Source organism: Phoenix dactylifera, chromosome 5 (genome assembly GCF_009389715.1).
Source record: "Phoenix dactylifera cultivar Barhee BC4 chromosome 5, palm_55x_up_171113_PBpolish2nd_filt_p, whole genome shotgun sequence".
NCBI lineage: Eukaryota > Viridiplantae > Streptophyta > Magnoliopsida > Arecales > Arecaceae > Phoenix > Phoenix dactylifera.
The window spans coordinates 9,079,062-9,103,603 of NC_052396.1; the positions used below are offsets into that span (position 1 = coordinate 9,079,062).

Below are 24,542 nucleotides of genomic sequence, written 5' to 3' on the forward strand. Positions count from 1 at the left end.
ACCGAGCAAAGACTTTGTTTTATGTACTCGAGCATCTGTGCTGCATGGCATTTGTAGAGATTGCCTGTAAAACATAACAGCAAACATGTTCTCTATCCTGCAACTCTCACTGATTATGGTGCCTTAATTGACAACACATGGTGAATGCACAAATCTGGCTTCAATTTTTGCTGTCAGCTTTCAAACCTGCAAATACTGGGGTGCTTTTAAGTGCATCATTAAATTTTGTCGAATCTAAATAATGTTGGTCATCTTCTCATTGTGCAAAGGAATTACAATTGCAATCATACAACTAAAACACAATAAGCTTAAAAGAAACCTCTGTAGTTCAGTGTTTTTTGTTTTCTTTCTCCAATTCATCAGTTTCTGAGAGTCCTATTGAGAACACTGCAGAAAATACCTTACTAAAAACTAATACCAGATGAAAACATCTGAGATACACCAGTATTCACAATAGGTCACCATACTCTGCCATGCTTTAAGAGTTTTAGAGGACTAACATGTTCCAATAATTTCATCCATATTATCAAGTGCATGCAAAACCTTCTTTTTGAGACTGCATTTTTCTAGCATCATTGGTTATGATTCAGCAGCACCTAGCTTCATCCTGTGACAAAAGTTGCATATTTGATGAGATATTTGGAAAAGGCAGCAGAGGGAGCTCGTCTGGTTCATAACAGGCACATATAAAAACTTCACTTTCTCAGTTCAACCTTCCTCCCAGTCGATATCATCTTCATCATCACTGGATGCATTAGCTTCAACATTTAGATCAGCCAGTTTATATGTTCCGCCCGTATTGCCTGTAATCATTCAAACATGGTTCATGTCATTTACCCGACATGCTTTAGAAGATTCCGATACACTACAAGCATCTATTTAGCAAAAAATGTAACATCTAAAGAAATGTGGGTATCAACATCTTAAAATACAAAGAGAATACATTTATAGCCTTACTCAAAAGAAAAGAAAGAAAAAAAAGAGGAGGAATCAAAATCGGTCACTATTGGGTGATTTGTCATGATGCTGCCTCCTGGATAAGGAAAACAATGCTCCCACACAATCGCACAAAAAACTACCTAAGCCCAAGAAAATGTAGGACTTTTGGATGCTCATGAAGGAATTTGGTTCAATAGCATTCATAACATTGGCTTGGTTGGCCAGCAGCAAATCAAATGGTGCTGAGTCCTGTTCATACAATGCCAATGCTCTCTACTGAAACTGACAGGGACAAGTAGAACTAGATGTAGCAGCCAGACAGAAGAGAGAAAGAAGGGATATGAACAACCAAGGAAACAAATTAGAAAATAAAGACAGAATGGCCAGATTTCTCAGAGAATTTATATCCTCAAAACAGCGAACAGATCACTTACAGGGAAACTATACTTGAATATATAAACAATCACTCTTCATTACTTGTCAGCACATGGATGTCAAAGCCCAAGATTCATATATAATGCCATAAACAATGTCCCTCAATGATTTTGAGTATATCAGCCAATGATCTTCTGATTGATACAAAAAGTAACCACTCCTTTCTATCGACTTCTGGATTAAGGGTCAGTCCACTTCAAAATGCTTCCTATTCTTTAGCCAAGAATTGTTGATTCATTGACAAGATACACTTTAAGAAACCTTTGCTCATAACTTCATCTAACAACATTACTTGGCCGCATAAATTTACACTGCAAAAGTCATGGCTCAACACTCTTCTTCCAAACAGTAATCTGATCATGGATGCACTGAATGCAGTGACCTTTTGCAAAGAGCTATATCATTGTGCTTGGGATGACAATTCAAATACAGCTTTGATTGCAACTGCACTCAATTGGAAGTTAGGAGTTCTTCCCATTGTCTACCTTGGCCTTCCTCTCTCCAGCTCCAGATGCATAATCAGACTAGCAGATTTTGGTCAAAATGTGCAACCAGATGCATGCTAGCTGGAAGAACCTCTCCTTCAAAGGAAGATGAATCTTGGTGAATTCAGTGGACTCCAATTTACTGACTTGTCCATTTTTAAACTACCAGCCTGGGTCATTCAAAGAATTTGCCAAGCATTCCTATGGAAATGTACTTGCTATTAGTGGGTCCTCATGTCTGGTTAATTGGGGTATGGTATGCAAGTCCAAGGAGGGCGGAGGACTAGGATTCAAGGATTTAAAAGAGATGAATCAAGCTCTTTTAGGTAAATGGTGTAGAAGGTTCTACTCTCCTGGTAGTTCCGTTGGAAATCCCTGATCAGAAGCCAATTTGGTCCACAATTGAGAAAAGAAGACACTCCAACTCCCTGTCTGGAAAGACGTCTGCTCAATTCTAGACACCTTTGGTGTGGTTATTTCTTTGCCATAGGAGGAGGCTGCACAATCAGATTCTGGGTGGATGACTGGTTGGTTAATATTCCAAACTTCTCTTTCTCCCTATGTCATATACCACTGCTTTAGAAAAGAATCTCACTGTTCAATCCCAATGGAGCAGGCACAGAACAACCTGAAATATTCCTCCGATAAGACCACTCATGCAGAACATGAAGAATGGATTGAACCTGATAATCTACTTCCCTTAGTTCAGCTAGGCAAGGGACTGAACCTACTGAAGTGGAAGTTGAGCAATTGCCTCACCTACCCAGTTAAATCTTTTTACTCTTAAAATTGGACTCCTCAGTCTTTTCTTCTCAGATCTCTGGAAGTTGGTAGCGTTGGAAAACATGTGGATTCCTACATGGCTTGCAACTAAAAACAAGCTGGATACCAGGGAAATACTTTATATATATATATATATATATATGGCATATTAGCAACAAATGCACTTTGAAATTGCCCATTCAAAACGTTTTCGCACCTCTTCCCGAAACAAATTTGGAGCCTTGTCAAGTCCTCAAGTTTAAAGGACGCCCTGCCAGTTTGACGTCTCTTTGGACTATCTGGAGGAAGAAAAGAGTTGAAAACCCATTGTAACCAGAACAGGACCAGCTCATTCTAGCTGTATACTGGAGAATTGGAAAGACAGGAACACATGAATTTTCCTCCGAGAAGCCTCCTCAATTGTCTTCAAAGTCTGTCTTAGCTCTTCCTGTGGACCTGACCTTACTTTCCTATCCTTAAGCCAGGAGGTCATTTTCAAGAGTGAGGGAATTGCTTAGTGATCTTGCCACCTCAAATTTGCAGTTTTCCTCTTCTTTCTTTTTTTTCTGCCTAGCTTTTTAGTCTTATCCCCTCAAGGGCTGCAAACAGATGGGTTGGACCGGGAAATGCTTGACCTTAACCCAACCTAGTCACATTACAAGTCTTGATTTTCTTAACCCAAACCCACACCATTGGTTGATTGGATCATGTCAGATCAGGTTGTGCCCATGAAAAAATTGGACCCAATAGGCCACTCGAGTAGGGTCAGGATCAAGCATGACCCAGACCGAACCCAAATTTTCATGTTTGGGTTGGGACCAAGTCGAGTCAGATCTACATTTTGGGTCAAGCATTTAACAATCTTTTTAAAATAAAAAATATACTAATTAGTATTGAAATAATGATCACAAGAAATCTCCAAATACAACTAAAGAGATGCCAACAAAAATATGAATTTTTATTCAAGTAATTTTTTTAAAATTTATCCAAGAAAATGACAATTCTTAACATACAAGTTTATAAACTACAATTTTAAAGATTAGATAATTGATAGACTTGAGAGCATTGTAAATAGGAATCCAGCAAAAACCCAAGTGAGAGGAGGTGAGAGAAGGCAGGGTTAATGGGGTAAAAGGAGAGGGATTAGTTAGGTAAGGTTCATTTGACGAATTTTGAGAAAGGCATTTGGAAAGAAAGAGGGGAGCTGTTTCATATGATTTAGGTTTCGAATCAGGCTGGCTCTTGTCCAGGATGGATCGAGTATATATTTTGTTGACCCAAATAGGCTTGAATGATTTACCAACCAAGACATTTTAGTTAGGTTGAGTTAAAAATTGCAAAACCCGGTCCATGTACTCCCGGCCCAAGCTACAATCTTAAAAAGAAAAAAGACTAGGTCTAATCAAGCCAGAAGGTCATAGGTCGATCTAGCCAATTTGTAACCATTTTCTCCTCTCTCTCTATCTCTCTCTCTCTCTCTCTCTCTCTCTCTCTCTCTCTCCCCCCCCCTCCCTCCCTCCTCATGTATCTTCTTTAGTTTGCCCTCTTTTGCAACTTTATTTAATTTTTAGTACATGATTGGGACAAAGCTCCATTTCAATCAAAAAAAGGAAAAAAAAGATGCAATGACCTTTATTGGTCACCTATCTTTAAGACAGCCTTCCTAACAAAAGAAACTCTTCAGTTCATAAAAAGCCATTTTTGCTTGTATAGGATAAATTGTCCTAGAGAGTGAAAAACATACATACCACACTAAAGATGAGGCTTCCTTACAAGCACACATTAATTGAGAAGGGAAGATATTAGCATGTCTAGAATATTATGTTGTAAAGAATTAGCTTGCTCCATATTCTTATATATTTTTGGTGGATGTTAAAAATGCCTTATTTATAGATCAAACAACCCATGACAATAAGAAAACTACAAAAAAAACTACTTGCTAGATTAATTTTCCTGAGCACTACCTTAAGGCATAAAAACTAAAAGAAAAGACCAAAAGTTGATCAATATGATGATAAGTATTGCAAGTTGAGACCAGCCACATGGGAGCATTATTCATCTCAATCACAGCCAGTTGGCACTTATGACACTTGAGCCCAGCACAACCAAGGAATCCCTCTTGAGAAGTGTTTGCTCATAAGTAGAAAGAAAAACATATTTTCTTCCCTAATTTTTGGGCATGGTACTCAAGTAAAACATGGAGCTGATGGCATCTCGAGGAAGACCTCAGAATCCAGCAACTGCATTCTAGACTCCAGGGCTTTCCCATTATATATAAGAGAGATGGTTGAACCACATGCATATATTCTACCCATTAGATTCAATCACCCACCTCCTCATGAAATACAGTCATAAACACGATCAGCATATGCCACTTACACATCAATGTTGATACCATGAATGCAGCCTATTAGCTCAAACACATTTAGAACAGCTTCTGCAATGTTTATGGTAGTGACATGTATCTGTATTATACTCTGTATTACCGCTCCGTACCGCTCAGTATGGGGCATACCGTACCATATCAGGAGAAAATCAGTACGAAACTTAACTTCAAGTCGATACAAGCCCCATACCATCCCGTACTGAGGTATTCCAAGGCGTACCTATATGCGTACTGGCACATATTGAGGCTTACCAACCTGTATCGAGGATACTGAGATAAAAATTGAGAAAAATGATTAGATAGCTATTTCGGTAAAGAGACATACCATACCATACGGAACTGATAAGGTACCGATACGGTACCCGGTACCGAGATTACGGATCTTGATCTGTATGCAGATTTTTTAAGAGTTTTATGAGTCATAGGAGTGTAGAAGACTAGGACACCACCAACATACTAAACATACAATATCCACATATTTTTGGGGTGGTAATATCGTCCAATCGTTGACATTCAACGTGTGGAGAGAAGAAAATAGATGATGCTTGTTTTCATTTTGTTTCCTATAGTTGACAAAGCAATTTCACAATATTAGCTAACATTGTTATAGAATCTAAAACTCTAGTTATGGCTTATAGTATTTCATTTTGTAGTATTTTACTAAGAACTACATTTTACTTCGTATTAGTTTGTAGCTTTGACGTATTAAATATAGTGTATTCAAAATCTACAGAACCTATTCATATTCTCCCTGCACTAGTATTCTAAAACCCAGTCAACTTGCCTGAGTCAACCTGGTTGACTTGCCACCCAAGATGCATAGCAGGTTGGCTCCGTACAAACCAATTCAGATTGTTGACATATGGTTAAACTACTAAAACCACCCAGGTCAAGTGGCTCAAACCTGCACGGATTGATAATACCATGGTCTGCCGAACCGGTCCGTACCGGTCGGCTTGGCCCAGTACAGACCGGTCCAACCTAAAACCGGTACCCCAGACAGCATGGATACCGGTTTCAGCTGTTCAGATACCGGTTCCAGCTGTTTTCGGGCTGGTACCGACCGGTACGCATGCGTACCAGCTGCATACCAATCTCGTACTGGCCCAAACCGGCTGGTTCGCACCGGTACCATTTTTTTTTTGTAAACCACAGCACGCGCGTGCTATGGTGTGAGAGTGCGTGGCCCTTTTGCGGCGCGCTTTCACGGCGTGCGGGCGCAATTCCCCATGCTGGGAATCGCCCCGCACGCAATTCCACCACACGCGCGGTGCAGGCCAACTCATCCGCGTGAATGCCATAGAGTAGCATTGAATGCCATTCTGTGGCCAGCTCTGCCGCATCCGCACGCGGACGCGGACATTGCAGAAATTTTTTTTTTGTGTCACGTCCACGCGCGAACACGGACGCGAACCAAAAAATTTTTTTTCCGCGCGCGTCTGTGAACCAAAAAAAAAATCTATAAACAAAGACCGGTTCGTACCGAAACGATTCTTGAACCATTCTGGTAGGCAACCGGTACGCCTATCGGTACCAGTTCAGTGTACCTTGGATAATACTAATAGACTTATTTAAAAAAAACATTCAGTAATGCCTTAATCTTCTCCTCACCCATTGCTTCCACTGGGGGGAGGCTAATTCACAGTATCCTCTCCATATCCCTTCTTCTCTTCTCTATCCTCTTTTCATTTCTCTGCTTCCACGAGGCCAATAGGATTTTCCTTACTTTCATATTTGGAATGGAGGGAAATTCTTTTTTCTTTTCTCTCCCTCTTTCGGTACAGTACAAGGATGGCAGCTGACAGATGGCTCTAAGACCTCTAGATGCTTATAGGCTTCCAACTTGAGGCAGTGGGCCAACAAGACATGGTTGGATAGAAGAGTTTTGAGAATCGGAGTTCTAGGTGGGATGGATGAGATGTGAGAAGTGGGAAAAGGTTAGGGATCAAGGAATTTTAAAAAAAAAAAAAAAAAATTAGTTGGTTCAACTTGCAGTTGTCCCAAGGTTAAATCAATAACCCATGGTTTGGCCACCTTTAAAGTTCAGGCCAGGTCAATGGGCTTAATTCATTGCACTAACATTTCACTCTTTAATTTTTCAAACAAGGCTCATGTACTTAAACCCATTAAAGCATTATGTTCTTTGTGAATATCAAAGTCTCTAAGTGCAAAACTAAATTTTGTAAGAGCATCATGCACAACACTAAAATCTGATTGAACGATACATCAATATCAAGAGGAAAATATAAGCAAGACCAAGGTCTGTTATGCCAGAACCAGAGCCCAAATCGGTTGCCCGGCAGCACGAGTCGATACACCCCCATACCATTCCGTGCCAGGCCCATACTGACACAGTAGAGGAGGCGAGGCAGAGGGAGAATAGGAGAGAGAAAGAGAGAGAGAAGGGGGAGAGAGGGAGGGAAAGAGAAAGAGGGTGGCGGTGGCCAGCAGAGGGGTGGCGAAGAGCCAACAAAGGCCCGTGAGCGCGCGGAGGGCGGGCTCCGCTCTTCCTTCCTCTCCCTCTCCTCCCTTCCCCACTCTCTCTCTCTCTATCTTTTCCTCTTTTTCCTCTTATCCCCCCTCTGCAAGCTCGCCGGCCTCTGTCGGCCCTCCGCCAGCCTCCGATCTTCCTTCCTCCCCCTCTCCCTCCCTCCATCGTTCACTCTTTTCCTCTCTTTCTTTCTCCTTCTCCCCCTCTGTTGGATGCTTTTCGTTTTGGTTGCCGAAACCATCCCAGTCCGTCATCAGTACGGCTCGATACTCTCCGAACCACCTATTTCGGGATAGTTCCGCCAACCTTAAGCAAGACCCTAATTGTTAGAATTCAATGATCCAAACCTTATGAATCAAGATAGACCTAAGCAATCTGGGTCTCATCCCTGAATTTGGATATAATAGAATTGTAAGTTCTAGGCCTGTATTTTGGTTTATATAATCTTAGAATCATAAGGTCCAACTTGATCATCTCATATACATATTAAACAATGTGGAGGTCCATCTTCAATAATTCAATTGATTCTATGGATTCTAGAATTATTTATCCATCGTTAATATTTCTTCAGCACATATGTTAGCATATTTACTAGGATTTATAACTTCCGATCTGTAAAGGGAAAAAATTGAAGTCTGAGATAAACTTTACGTTTTCAGAATCATGTGTTAAAATGATTCGTATACCCTTAACGAAGAAAAATTGAATTAATAAAATTGGAGAAATAGTATAAAAAATCTTGAAAATGGATGTCTGATTCATTAAACATGATATCTATGGGTTTATGATTTTGGATACTAGATTCTTATAGTATGGCCTTTTATTGTTTTATTTATCTACATTACAAATGACCCATTTTCAATCTTTTTCATGTTTCTTTTATATTCTTAAAATATTTTAAGTAATTGAAAAGAAACTTATGATCCATAACTTAATCCATGATCCAATCTGATTTGAATCCATTTACAATGTATGACCCGATCTCAATCCTGACAACATTGAGCAAGACCCCTTGCCACAACAATCTTAGACATTTAGCACATCAATAAGATTCTCAAAAAGTCATAAATGGGTTCTAATTGAGCCAAACAAAAGTTGATCTAGTGAGTGACTAACTGCGCACTACTCAATGTGATGCAGAAAGTTGAAACATCTAATATATGCAGGTATATATGTCTCTGACTATATAAATTCATGCAATCATCAAAGATTTTGGTAAAGCAAGATACATTCCAAAGAGATTAATAGCAAACAGAATAGACCTGCAGGTGGAGACTCTTCCCATTCAACATCATCATTTTCATCATCCTCCCGTTTTGCTTTCATACCAACTTGACGCTCAGCATGGACTTCAGAGTCCCCATTTGAAAAGTCAGATTTGGATGCCCTGCTTGTTTCAGATTCTTGTTGCATTTTCTTCAATGCGTCTTCTTGTTCTTTCTGCCTTTTTACCAAAGCCTCATAGTAGGCCTTAAGATACTCATCCTATAAATATTATCAAATTCCCAATGAGCAGCGACATTTAACAATAGTAAAAACAACTGTCAAGAATATGATTTGCAATAGCTACAAAAATTCAAGCTTTTCCACTAGCCTGTCTACTCTTTTCATCTTCTTTCAGGTCTTTTGATTTCTTGTCATCAATAGGGGCTGAGCTTTCATCCATTTTTGTTACTGGCATGACCTCTCCATATTGTTCTTTTGTAAGATTCATGCCTTGTTTAATCATCCAAGGAGGTAAAACCTTCACAGCTGTAGCTTTTGTATCAGACTCAGTGTCCTCTTCCTTTACTTCAACACCAGATAGAGCAACCTCAACCTGCAAAAAAAACCACAATAATCATCTAAAGAATACAGAGAAAGACATGGCATCAACAGGAAAACTCCGGAGCTGCCAATTCCGAGAAAAAAATAGATTCCACAATCCATTCTAACTCGAAAGTTAGGTTTTGATGAGAAGTGATCTAGGCATAAATTGATAGATAAATTTGTCAAAGAAGTGTTGTAACTGAACTCATGAGAGCTGTACCTAAAGGATATCTCATGTGCACCCATAAATTGAGATAATTTTTGTTAATTGTGTTACAACAATGGCATATGTTGCAGAAAAGATCAAGCCAAAAGGTAAAAAGTAAAAACAGTAGCAAAAAGGTCAAACAGAATTAGGAATTAGTATATATAGAATATGATTTATATGTGAAATAAATTCACATAACTTTTGAATAACATAATTTCTCATGGAGAATTACGTGGAATGAACAAATCATTTAAGTAATCAACCAACAAGTACAACCACCCACACCCAGCATCTGCACTTGCCAAACTGACAATATGTGTAAAGTGCAGCGGATCACAGTAATGTGCTTGTCATTTCTATTTTAAGCAGTATACACAAAAAACAAAACTAGGAATCTGGAAAACTAAAAATATAAAAATGTTTGTGCACATAATATGAGTTGAGCAAGTTTTGATGTTTATTGTGGTCTCACCTAAGGGTGGAAAACGAGCCAAACACCAGGCCTAGCTCTAGTCTGGTTTGGTTTATAATAAAGCCGAGCTCGAGCTAGCTCATTTAATTTCTCAAGCGGTTCACAAACAACTTATCAAAGAAATCTAGTGAGAAATTAAGATCATTTGAGGCTTACATTTATATAGTTATGAGTATAATACTGATTACATTTTAATCATACAATCAGAATACATTCTATTCTACATCACCTATATTAAGTTACAGGAAATAATTACAAAAAAATAATTTATACATATATATATAATAATTACAATAATGTGATATATATAAATTATTTATACATTAGTATCTCGAGCAGATTCAAGCTGAGTTTGACTGAGCTAAGTGTAGCTCTAATTTGGCTCATTTCGTAAGCGAGCAAGCCAAACTCAAGCTAGCTCATCAACAACTTGCTCATTTGCCAGCCTAGTCTCACCAGCATGACTTATGTCTAAGACCATGCATCAATATCTGTTTAGCTAGTATATTTATTGTCCACCATTTCATAATATAACCGAAACAGAGCATTAGGCCATGGCACATTTAGTATTATTCAGGTCCCCATCTTTTTTATCAAATTTAAGCTTTGTGTGGTTTGCTCTTGTTAATGATGCCTTTCTGATGTTAACTATCATTTTGAATGGTAAGATGTGGAAGCATGTTTTATCAGTAATATTTCATCAAAGTGGAAGCACATATATATGAGAATTCACTGTGTATAATGTATATGCAAGAACTGAACATGTATCTTAAAGGTAAAAGAGAGTTAAAATCATTCAATTCCAGAATCAATAAGAAAAATGGTGTCAGGATAAATCATTGATTTAGCTTCCATCTTTAAGCATAAACTTCGATGTTCTCAATTTTAAAATGCTACATATTCCATCTTCAGCAAAGAAGAAATAACAAAAGAAGGCAGTAGTACCGTTGTCCCACTTTTCATAAAAAGAGGTTTGACAACGACAATTGAGTTTGTTAACAAATTTTGAAAAAATCGAAGGGGATTTCACTGCAGTCCTTTTTCTCTTGATGAATAATAAAAGATTTGCTGACAGAATTGAATAAGTAATCAACTAGCACAAGGATCTGGGTCAACTGCATATATTCTGCAAAATGAGTTGGTCTTCCACACCCTTATTAAAAAAGAGAATCTGCCACCACTGTAACAATGACTACGCATCCTTAATTGAGCAGTCGGCTTCCGTAGATGTTAGGTAACTGACACAAAATGAAAAGAATATCCAATGTTGCCATTTCTCTTTGCAAATATTGTATTCCCTCATCAGTTAAAGACCTTTATTCTTGAGAAAACTTGGATGCTAGCAAAGATAATTTATATAAAAAAAAAAGTCCAAGACACATTGTTCCAAATGTTTTCAAAAATGAGGCACTTGGATCCAATATTCACTAATGAAAATCATTTTAAAAAATCAAGAAGTACGTCCATCCCTAACTTGCACCTACAAAGACACTCTGTAAATATTACTGCTTATGGAAAAACCTAGTTGAATAAGAATTCAAAATTCAAATAAATACTAAGTGATGGTCCCTTCAGATTAGCAACCACATGGAACACCTGAATTTGCCTTACAGTTTCTAGCAAGAGTTACCTAGATAGGAAACCAAGATGGACAATAACCCCAAAATGAATGTTAAACAGCAACACAAACAAGTAAAGAAAACATGAGGCAGGAGATCAGACAATAAAGGTGGGAGACACTATAAGAACTTTTGTTTCCAACAATAGCTAGTGCTCAAATTAAACTTGAAACCTTTTGAATAAAATGTTGTACGACCAAGTTCCTGTATAATTATTTGTCGAATTAATATAAGACAATGTAGAAAATGGAGAAAGTTTCCAATTTTTTTCCAATTTATTCCTTCATATGAAATGAATTATCCACCATCATGCTGATGATGGGAATTAATTCAATGAGAAGGAGCATGAAAATGTGGTTTATCAACTATTCAGAATGTAGTAGGAAGCTTCCCTGAAGCATAATGGAGTAAAATTTGTTGTTTATACATGAACTGAAGTTACAATATGTATGCATACATGTTAACACTATAGTATGTCCTAGTACTGACAGCATCGCCAATCAATACGATCTGACACCAGCTGAATGTGTTAACCAACAGAGCTAGTCACCTTGCATTAGTAGAATCCTTTATTAACCAATTGATCTTTCGACAATCAGCACTACAACTTGACTCCTCTTAAATTGCATTCATTGTGACATCCCTTCAGTCTTCAGAGCTACAAGCGACTTCCGAAATCACCTATTTAGAATTACAATGCTTTTTTCATGCCATCTCAACTTGTTTCAGATCTGCCCTTACCAAAGGTGCAACATCATTGCTTTGTCTCATTAGAGACTATAATGATATCTTCTTTCTTTTCTCCTTTTTTTTTTTTGAGAACTAGAATGGGAGGAATCCTGGCCGAAATTAGGATTAAGGCAAGACTAGAGCCCAGGACCTTAGTATTAACCCTCAAAGATTACCAACTGCACTAGAGAACAGTGATTTCATTTGCATACAACCTCCAATTTTTGTTCATGCATCCTCAAGAATCTTCTCAGCTCATCGTACAAAATCAGATCTAAACCACAATATTATCCACTCATGCATGTGTTTTGTGTTCTACTATATATTCCTACTTTTAACATTTCTATCCATGGGTCTATTGTTTTCTCCATCATTCTTGTTCTACTCTTGAGGCAAAATTTGCGATCAAGCTTGAGTTAAGACATAAGAGTTAGAAATAGCACAGTGGCTTATCTCTGCTGTTTGTATCAATTTTAATGAATCCATTTATTCTTTGCAAGCATTTAGGTCTGCATGCCAGTGTTTGGCATAGACTGGCACATTGTAGGAACAGCCAATTTCACTGGCATGTATGGACATAAGGACATGCACATTTTGGGGTTTTTTTGACTTAATATATTCTAACTACTTTCTGAGGCTCTTAAAAAGACATATCGATGTTGATTACTGTGTAGTGCACTACTTAAGGTAATGTGGCAGAGTATTACACCCTAGCAATGTATTAAAACCAAGAAAATGATATTGAATGATCAGAATAAATAGTAATCATGCTAAATACATTCTCTCCTGTGGCAGTATCCATTTCCTCCTCGAAATCACCAATGTAAATCAAAAATTCTCAAACACAATTTGCATGTTACCTAACATTAGAACCAAAAAAGGTAAAAATAATAAAATTCTAATTTTTGAACAGAAAAGGGAAACGGGTTATTTCCTAATTCCATGGTGGGATTTGAAGTTGATATGGCTTGATTTGTGAAGACCGCATCTAGCAGGTACCTCTTCACGACTTTAGTGCTCTCAGAAGCTAAGAACGAGCTCTCAATATACCTTTCTGATAAAACAACAGAAGATATCAAGGAAAAAAAACATTTCAAGCCTATAGACTGATTGCCAGTCAGTACCATGCCAATTACACAGTCCAATATAGACCAATATGGATCAATATGGGTCAATACCGACCAGCTAGGTCGGTACCTTGGCATGCACTGATTCCCCATTTTGGTCAAGCGTTGGCATAGTAAGTGCCATACAACATGTAACAGCCAGCAAAACCATGATGACTGTGAGTTGTCAGAGTCTCCATTATGGACCTTTCATATACATGAACGCATCGCATGCTGACATGCAGATCTGCCTTGTCCTAGATGTACGCCTAACACATGCCTTAATAAGAACAATCATGTCAACCAAACACTTGCTTCTTGAGATTCATGTACACGAAAAATTTTACAGATGAGCACCAAAAAACTACCACAAACTTCTGTATATCACAGTTGACAGATATGAAAGGAATCGTTCTGCATGACTATATAGCACTTCAAAACAGCAGCCCCCTGAAGTAAGAAAATTATCCCGAGAAGAACTCCAAAAATACTTCGACAAAGGCTTTTGTTACAAATGTGGCGCGAAGTGGGAAAAGGGCCACCGGTGCATAGCCTATTATCTAATACAGCATAATCATACAAAGTGAGGTCTAAGTGATGACATAGACTGCCATAAACTCATGCATTTGTTTGATTAACCAATTATTGAGTATTTAAAAAGCAGATAACAAGCATACTCTTGTCTCGCCAAGAAATGGCATTGGTGTTCCACCATATCCTTGTCCTTGAGATGATTTGGTGGAATCAACTGCACTAGAATCACCACTTGCACGAGCAGCTGCATTTGCTCGAGCTTCCCATGCTTGGAGACTTCCAAATTCAGGTACAGGTAAATCCTTTACTCTTGCCAGCTGCAATGTCAATGGCTTCAGCTGCTCCTGAAATTCACGCATGTTTAATCAGCATTTCTAGATCAGGCTAATACAAGACAGAACAACAGAATAACATGAGCCTTCAGGCATGGTCATATCACCTTCTACATCTCAATCTCACTAGGGAATAACGAAGCAAAAGCCACCACCTTATTCTCCCAAAAACTCTTATTTAGTTCACTTGTAAAAGAAATGGAGATCTAAGCAGTTTGGCATGTCTTGAACAATGTAGTCCCAAAATATCAAAAAGGTCAACTAAACAGTATATTTCCCTTTGTGATACATATGCATAAATTAAACAAAGAAAAAAGATAACTTTGTAAGCAACTGACCAGAAATAATGCATGGCTAAAATTGATAAATTCATTAACATTCAAATTCATTATCATTATTTTTCATATAATCAAAGCTAATACTTATGGATGAAAAATTTGTGGCGCTTAGGTGGAGGTATCATTATTTTGGCACTCAATATCAAAATGAGTTCCCCCTGTACTCTCAGGAATCCAATAATCAACTTCAGCAAATCGAGCTACTTTCACCAGTGATTAGGTAACACATGTATTTTTGCAATATAATCATCCCTGAAATTATCTGCAAATTATTAATATATAGTCTGCAAGTGGTTAATCTGCTGATAGGTGCATTAGTGAAACTTCAGCCTGGCTTATATACTTGGCTCATAATTTTGTCATCTATCAATATCATGGCTGGTTATTCATAGAGGTATTATAATATGGTGTACATTCCTGAGTGGTTGTTTTACCATTTTATAATGGGGTTTTTGCATATATACCCTCATAAAATTACTATTTACAAGTACATCCTTATTTTTTTCTTTTTTGCATATTTACTCATACCATCTAATGTCATTAAAAAAAGGCTTAAGAAAATGACTGAAATGCCCTTATGGATAGATATGCAAAAAAAAGTTATAAGGCTATATACGCAAATAGCAACTTTATAAGGGTATTTATGCAATTTTTAATATTAAGGTTATACATTCAAAAAGAGATCAAAACTCAGCTGAAACTTACTAAGTCTTTTATGATTCAGTTGGATCGACATGTCAAAAATAGATTGAACCATATTGCCAATTTTCTTTTTCAAGATCATGACTTGGTCAAGTTGGAATATTAGATGATCATTTTGGTAATGCTATTCTCCATTTAATTTTGATATAATTATCATTATTGAATTTATGACATCTATATATTCTTCAATATTTTTAAAAGATTAAAGCATATCAAATTTAAATTAAATATAGATGCTTAGATTAGTAAAATATTTTTTAGTGATTTGTAAATGTTGAGTTGTTATTTATTTTTTTAGACGAGAATTTCATAAAAGCAACATAGTTCATTTTATAAGAGTTGATATTAACATGAGATCATTGACATGATAATATTAATTTTTTTTTGCCACCTTTTTTTAAAAAAAAAAAAAACCGAATTATCTTTACTAAATTTTGATCATTTTTTATTAGCTTTTTTTAAGTGTATACCCTCCTAAATATGCGTAATTGCATGAATATCCTTGCAAAGTTGCTATTTGCATGTGTATCCTTATAAAAAAAAATTTTTGCACGTCTACTTGTAAGAATATTTCAATTATTTCAAATTTAAATCGTTTATTTTTTAACAACATTAGATGGTATGGGTACATATATAAAAAAGAAAGAAAAAAAGTGGTATACATGAAAAATAAGTATTTTATGAGGGTATCCATGCAAATAGCAATTTTACAAGGATATTCATACAATTTTGTATATTTTGGAGGGTATATATGCAAAAAAACCCTTTTATAATTGAAGGAGAGTGGCATAGCTGGGTAGATCATTCTAACATCCCCCCCCCCCCCATGCATGTCTATGCGTTCCAACCAGACATTCACATCTTTCCAATGTTAGATGCTATACTTCTAATTCTGTCATTTTTAATGGCTGTTTTTACATTAGAATATCATGGGCGGTAGCTTCAAGATCAGTGCCCCAGCATATTATAATCAAAATATGCACTGCATGAAATGTCGATGAAAAGTACTTCAAATAAATTTATAATTGTTTCATATAAATAACAAGAGAAATGCAGGCATCCCAGGTTTTTATATGTAAAATAAGCAAACACTCAGAGATAATAGGTAATTTCTCCTTCAAGGGTTTCCTACAACAAAATTTTTGAAGTTCTGACAGTAATTTTATCATTTATACTTGAGATGCCAATATTAGAAATTGTATTTCTACCATATCTCTCTCTCCCATCTTACATATGCACCCAATTTGTGGTTTAGGAAAGCCGTGAAGTCATTTTTGATGAGTAGTTCTAGAGAGAATGCAAATGAAGCATAAATTGCATACTTGACGTACACAGATGATTCCTAAAGAGATATGAACTGACTCAAAAAAGTTCACGGCAAAGAAACAAAATGGCATTCTAGGGCTAACCTCCATTTTTTGAAGCATGTCTTTTAATTTTTCACGTCTGCGCCTCCTAGCATTGTCGTCACCATCTCCCATTTCCTCAGCAGCAAGTTTATCACTCTCCGCAACAAGTTCACCATTACAATTTTCACAGTGAAAATAGTCATCGGTAAGACTTACAAGTTGCAGTGCATCAAAAGCTGAATATCTGAGCATATGACAGTCAACAAATTTGAAGATTCAGAACTTTAAGAATATCAACTTTGTAAGTCTCACATTAAAAAGACTATCAGGTATCTTGTTACCTTTTCCCACAATTAGGGCATGTATACTCTTGAATGGTATTCCTGCTGTCTAATTCATCCTTTAGTTTTTTCTTCATTCGATGCAGCCGATACCTTACAACATCGTGGACCTGCATTCAAGTATCATTATGCATATGATATAAAGAAATCAGAGAGAAGCATCAACATTATATGCAGATAAATGAAGGTTAACTATCAACAGAGAGAAGAGAAACTGTGATTGCTATCAACCATTATTAAAGTTAACGGTTACTGTAAAAGCCCTTAATAGAAATTACCACCACTAAAAAATATTGGCAACACTTAATTGTTCTCAAGGTACCAACATAGTCCAATAGTGATAAGACAAGAATCATCAAAAACTTAAAAAATGAATTATCAAGAGGTAAGAGTAGCTTCATACACCTGCATTTAAGGGAGGAGTAAATACTGATATAGATAATTACGTCTAACAGGATATGAGTTCAGTCTGTTGAACAAACAAACCTCTACCATTGAGACTAACTCATCAACATCCTAGAATTCATGATACAAAGTTCATTTATCTGACACAATGGCATGAATTCAGATCCAAATGCTGTTGATCTTTTTATGTTTTGGTTGCAAGCTTCTGCTTTAATAGCCAAAAAGGAGATTGAAATCAAAGCCAATATGGTATTTATCTTCCTCTTTGTGGTGTAACTTTGCGTTTGCAAATTACTTGGGATAGAATATGAAAAATTGAAAAAAAAACTTGTGTTTAGATATGCAGACATGAGTTTAAACACCGCAAAGAGGATGGAGTAGAATGGGCAGTCTTGTCAAGTTGCCTAGGTGGTGTCAACCCAAAACACCTAGGCAGCCAAGCACGTGTCCAAGTAAAAAAAATAAAAAATCCTAAAAAATATTGTTGTATGTTTCATACTATAAAATCATATATAGTTCAAGAAAAGCAACAATAGAACATCACATTGATAAATGGTAAGGTGGTCAACTACTTTGGCTACACATTTACTTTACCTTAGCTAATATTTTTTTTGTTAAGTGATCTTAAGAATTTAAAGCAAGGTTCACCATATTGGTGCATATCGCCCCATACTAGGCATTTTGAATTGTACTTGTACCACACTGAAACTCAGTACCGCGGGCATATCGAGTCTTGGTATGCCGAAATGACCCCATATCAGGCGTACCAATACTATACTAGCACGGTACCAGTATAGGAGCCAGTACCAATACGGAGGACCTTGATTTAAAGCTTCTAAGAAACATAATATGTTTAAGCATTAATTAGTATCTAAGAAAACATGTTATAAATGCACTCATCTTCTCTATTGAAGTAGTAAATACATTTTGGTCAATACAAATCACAGAGGCCCTTTTACCAACATAGGGTACAAGCTGGCATGGTAGGTATCGTATATCACTATGGATAGCGCAGGCTGGTACAAGCAGTACTAGCAAATACATGGACCCATGGATAAAATAAAAATATATGTAAACAAGCAACTTCTTTTGGCGATTGTGAAATTGAAGGACAAGATTCTACGTCAAAATTGACCAAACATTTTGATTTGAAAGTTCATAGAAAGAAGACAATGACTGTTTCAGAGGCAACACAAAAAAAAGACCAATACATGAGGTTCTAAATGCTACGGAATGGGGTCGTCTCGACTTTTTCATGGATTAGGTCACCCCGCATCACAACAATTGGATGGTAGATATCCCATCCCACTCAACTCATTCTGTCCCAGCACTCATGATGGTAGGACACCCTGACACTCGGGATGGTGGGACACCACATCACTGCTCTTTTTTTCCCCGCGGGATCAAATGGTAGGTCGAGAGCTTGAAGCAGCTCCATAAGCATACCTCCCACCGGTATTCAAAACCTTACCAATAGAAATACTTATATACTCCTTAAACAAGGAACTAAGTCACTAAGTTAATACATGGTTTTTTATTGTTTAGACAAGTTCATGTTTTCTTCCTGGCAAATAACATCGTTGAGCAAAAATTACTATAGATATTGCAATAAGTGAAGATCTTATATATGCTTATTTAGAAGTTTTCTTAATAAAAATAGACTCATAACAACAAAAGACATGATCATAAACATCTCACAAGCATCAAAATATATGAAAAAGATAACGAAAGAAGCAATAAGGAATCAAAAATACCAGAGGTATATAGGAAGAGACCTGTGCATAATCCAAGCAACAGTAAGAATGGGTATGCAGTTTTGTCTTCTCTTCACCCTCTTTGAGTATTTTTTGACCATCACCAGTGGCAGCAACTGCAGCACTAAATACTTTTGCACACTTGGCCGTCTGCAATAAAGTGAATATGAGACAGGCTAGGTCAAAATAGAAAAGGAACCAATAGTGGTTGATTCTTAGTTTTCTTTCAAAGAAATGAAGGAAAAATAACCTGACTACCCAATAGATGGTAAGAACTAGCACAACAGAGACCAAATTTTTCCATGGTTGCATATTTAGATTTGGAGAAGTAATTGTGATATCAAAAGATGAGTAGCAAACATTTTGGGCAAATATGTGGAAAATGGAAACGTGGCCAAGTACAGGTTTCTGATAATCATTGCAACCACAAAATGATTCTATGTTCTTTCTGCCAAAGAAGGATTACTGAACTTTTCCACAAGAGTCCCAACAACCAAAATCCACCACGTAGCATGTTTCTCTCATACTGCTTTCTTCTTAATCCTTAATATTGACGTTAGACCTTTCCTCTTCAGCATCCTCGCATATCCATTTCATGCCAACAGGATGGATCCTACATGAACCAGGCCATTTTCATCCCTGCAAGTCACACATTTACTTTCAAATCTGAGTTGTACCATCTTGATAACATTTAAAGTTTCCTCCCTGACAACCTTGGTGTCCGGTCATTCATACATCATAAAACAGGTACCTGCTTTGCCTTCTTAGTTGCCTCCAAATATCGTACATCTATCCATGGAGCATCTTTACTAATTTTTTTAGCTTTTGTTCTTTATAAAAATAAATTAGAGGATATAAGTTTGATATCCGCATGCTCAATCCAAAGAAATTTCAGCACTAAGCATTTTCTCCCTCGATCCTCTTGACGTACCTTCAGACATGTTTAATCAACATGGCAAACATTTAATTCATTATCACCTCTTGGCATCGAATAATCAGATCTTCAGTGCTAGCCATGTTCTCTACTAATCCATTTAAAGCTACAATTTGAACATTTCAGGTGTCCTGTCTCACATATGGTTTTATGATCCTAAGGCTTTCAAAGCATGACACCACTCGTTGGAAAATTATAATAGATTTTACCCTGAATCTTCGAACTCACTTTCGTTCTATGACTAGATTTTTATAACTCAATCTTAATGATTGCTAAAAATTAACTCAAAATCTGAGCATGAATTTAGATTACATGTATGAGTAAAATATGGATATGATTTATTTGATTAGACCAAGCATCATGATTTAACCAGTGTTTCTTGAGTTAAACGACTTGTTTTATATATTAGCATCTCCATGAGAGAGAAAAGTGTTAGGTTTAGTTCTTTTACTTGGCTTAGCATAAGTAACATTCTCTTTTTGGTGCATTCAGGATCAATCCATCTCTTACTCTTTTTTTGCATCCCTCTCTACATCTTCCATTAGTCTGACCCATCTTTTGGCAGGTCCATTTGAGTGTAGAAATGGATAATCTTGGCACAGTAAAATGAAGTCAGCCAATCATTTATAAGCAGCGATTGCAAATGCACAACAGCAATGTCTTGCTAGCTTTGAAATACTAGAATCATATACAAGAAAAATTCTGAGATCATCACCAAACTTATTCATGTTAGACATGACTGCCAAGAAAATGACTGTCATCATGAAGCTCACTGATCACTGTCTTGCTCCAATGGACCATCTCCTACATCAAGCCAGCATTCTCCAAACAACATGGTTCTCTTTGGATTAAGATCCTATAAGAGATACATGTAAGAAGGTAAGACTTTTATCATCTGTCTAGCTTCTTCCTAAGGCATTTGCTCAAAAGTTTTCTCCAACAAGGTAGATTATAAAGTATCAAAATTGATCCTCCTGAAGAAGGAATAGCAGTCCAAAATGTTTGATTGTCCATCATTAGAAGCATCTCTACAGAATCTCATTCCCAATATGGACCATCTTGCCTCTTCAGCCATAAGAATATCCTTTATTAACAAAAACTTCTGCAATCTATCCCTATTAGCGATTGCTAGCAGTCTGATGTTAAAGCTCCATATGTTAAGCTCTAACTGCGGGGTACCCTTTCCGACGTCTTGTGGGCATAATTGACAACCAAGGGCAAAAGCATATGGACTAGCTTTGTTACAGAGTGGAGAAAATTTTACGCCCAGGAATTGAAGGAAACTCAGCTCATAATTCTGTGGTTCCTTGATACATTTTATCAACAAGTTTACTGACATTCTGGAGTGCAACTTCAGACTGAGTTTATAATGAGTGAGCAAGTGAGAAGAGCTTTTCATGCTTTGTACTAGAGCAACTTGTTCCAACAGCAGACATATAGAGCTAAAACTAAAGAAAGAATGATAAATCCATAAACATGACGAAGGTGCTATCTGCTAAATCATGAAACCCAATCTTTAGATTTAATACCATGTGAGTAACCATATACTTGCAATTCAAGAACTAAGTGGAGGAAAGGAAGAGGGAAAAAGTATTTTGGAGAAAAGACATAAGATATGAGATATGTTCCTTTAAGATATTCTAGTAATAAAGGTTGGACAAGAATAATCATGGTTAGTTGCAGTCATGACAAGTGCACTTTTGAGTTTTGACCGTTGAAATACATATTTTGCACAAACACATAATTTCACATGCTAAAATGTACGAATCCTAACATCATTTACTTTTCTAAAACTATAACAATTTACTGTTAGTCTAGTATCTTTAACTGCTATTTGCAGCATCTTTTGGGGCGGGGGAGAGATGGATATGGGAACAAGGAAGATGGCTTAAGCTAACAATTTAGTTCCTTTATATTTACATTTTACAGGTTTATATTTACATGCCCACTCATAAAGTGAATATGTAAATCTATATAATTAAATAGAACATAACATAGTCGGATGCCTCCAAATGAAAAAGAAAAAATGGAAGACCAAATAAACACTAATGATTGACAAAGGCATTTTGCAAACAGCCAGATGTATTTTCAATGTAGCAGACTTTTCATGCTATCATCTATATTCACTCTTCAAATAAATTATTACTAACCTCCTTCCGATGATCTCTTGTGACTAGTTTCTCTTCTTCAAAAAATCGTAAAGTGCGGCGAAGTTGTTTCGAATGCAGCTTCAAAGCCTTAGCCAAATCTTCCTCTCTAACCCATTGGCGCCTGAGAAATGAAGTGTCAAAAAATGAAGAAACTCATCCTCAACAAGTAAGTGGCTTCCCTTTGCCGAAGAAAGGCAACTTAAAAAAGGAAAAGGGTTCCAACTTACTGTAATAGCCTGTTTGGCAGAGCTAGCAGTCTTGGTTAGGCCTTACCGAGGAGATATTCCTTCAACAGGAAATTAAACTAGAAACTGATAGGTCAAAAATTAACAATCATAGGGTTACCATGTTAGCCCCTTGATGAACTGCGTAAGGAGAATATGTTGTTTAAAGATCGGAGATAGGACTCAAAATGAAACAACATGTAAATGAATAGCTCAGGCTTAGCTTGATAACAGGCCCAATTTAGTTTCTTTGATCAAAGCAAGACAACCGCAAGTCTCGCTTACATCTCATCTCATTAATGAGTCAAGCTTGAACAAGCTGGGCTCACGAAAGTAATAAAAGCCTCGCTCCGGTCAATACTAGCCTCATTCAAGCTCATGCAACGAGTAAATCATCAACCTTGAGCACCCTCTAACCATATTACAAGCCAAGCTTGAGCAAACTAAAGCTTGGGACAGTGTGGTTCCCTTGCAGCCTTAATAACAGTTTTCCAGTATATCCAAAAGTTACCGGTGTCTGAGCTCTCATAGGTTGTTGCGAGGGCGGGGCTACATGATAATAAAGCATCCGCTGTGATGCAATTACCCGCGTATTCAAAGAGTGAGTTCTTTGTTTAAGATGTGAGTTCATAAAAAAACCCTGAACAAATTATGTGTTCCTTGTCAAAGTCAGATTTTGAATATTAATAGAACCAAGTTTTTCATTTGAAAAAGCTTCCTGTCTGCGTGACACCGATGACATACCATCAATGAACAACAGCCAGATTGGTAAGGAGCAATGACACTTGTTGCTTTTCCCAAATTAAGATAAGATGGGTTGCCAAGATCTACAAAAGTAGAGAACTTAGAATTCTCTCCCTCCTTATTTTCCTTACATTATTTTATACGCTCTATAAATAGAGATTAAAATTTCACAGCCTATTCCATAAATTATAGACATTTGAGGAGATGCCATACTCCATGCATTAATATAAACCTATAGCTTGTGCAAATATGGGAGCTCGTTGTCAAAAAGATTTTTTGCATCGTTTCCAGCTGACTACATCACACCAATTAACACATATTTTAAGGTTCATCAGGTTAAAGAAACGTTGAAAAACCTGAATGGAGATCAGCTGTCAAAGATGCACCCATCTTAGAAAATAACTAAACGTTGAAAAAACATTATGATAATTAACTCAGACACTAAATTCACAAAGAGAATTCAAAGCTCCACTAAAAAAGACAAAATTTTCCACAGAACAAGAAGGAGAGAAAGAGCAGCAATAAAATAAGGACAATAAGAACATTTTATACCTAGTAAGAGCATCAAGGACAACCACAGCCATTCCCCTATTATCTCCCCTCCCAGCCTTGGGCTGGTTATCGCCCTTCATAGTGATATCATCGTAGAAAGCCCGGGCCGCAAGCCTCACCAACCTACCCATTACCATCAAACAAACAGACACAAATCAAAATCAAGGTCAATCAGAAAGGAATCTCGTTCCGATTTCATCGTCCCTACCCAGATTCACCAAAATTCCACCGATTTTGGGATCCATCGACAGAAATAACGTAACAATTCAGACACAAAAAACAAACCCTCAATCTTGAAGGGGAAAGTACCTGTTGAAGGGCTCCAAGCTCATGGTGGAGGAGAGGAGGGAGCGGGATTGACTGCAGCTTCGGTGAGGTTTAGATGTACAGCCGTTCGGAGCAGGAAAGCTTAGAGATCAAGGGGAGGGAGAGAGAGAGAGAGGGGGGGGGTGGGGGGGGGAGGGGAGGGAGGGGCCGCAGGGGCCGACGGGCCGACGGGGGATGGGGGCTTCTTTATGTGGTTCGTACAAGCTTTATGGTTGAAAGCCCGACTTCGAGCAAGTAGCTAACGCGCATCAGGTCCTTTTGAGATGGGTCGAGGTTAAACCGATTTTTTTTTAAAACCATTTTTTCTTTTTTCTTTTTTTTTTTTTTTTTGCGCTAAGACGGATATATCCAATAAAATTAAAAAATAAAATATTTCAAAATGCCATGGATAACTTTTCATTTCTAGTCTACAAAT

General features: G+C 37.1%; 1 protein-coding gene across 1 annotated transcript; it reads right to left on the reverse strand.

Annotated features, from left to right (window-relative positions):
• Positions 1-229: 229 nt before the first annotated feature.
• Positions 230-24,244, reverse strand: LOC103697620 (transcription initiation factor IIE subunit alpha). The gene is made up of 10 exons (XM_039126760.1): positions 24,110-24,244; positions 23,801-23,923; positions 22,281-22,401; positions 19,218-19,346; positions 17,038-17,147; positions 16,757-16,940; positions 14,119-14,319; positions 9,093-9,317; positions 8,761-8,983; positions 230-803 (listed from the first exon to the last, which is right to left on the reverse strand). Exons 1-10 carry the CDS (start codon positions 24,130-24,132, stop codon positions 709-711), a joined length of 1,434 nt encoding a protein of 477 aa, XP_038982688.1. The 5' UTR covers positions 24,133-24,244; the 3' UTR covers positions 230-708.
• Positions 24,245-24,542: the final 298 nt, after the last annotated feature.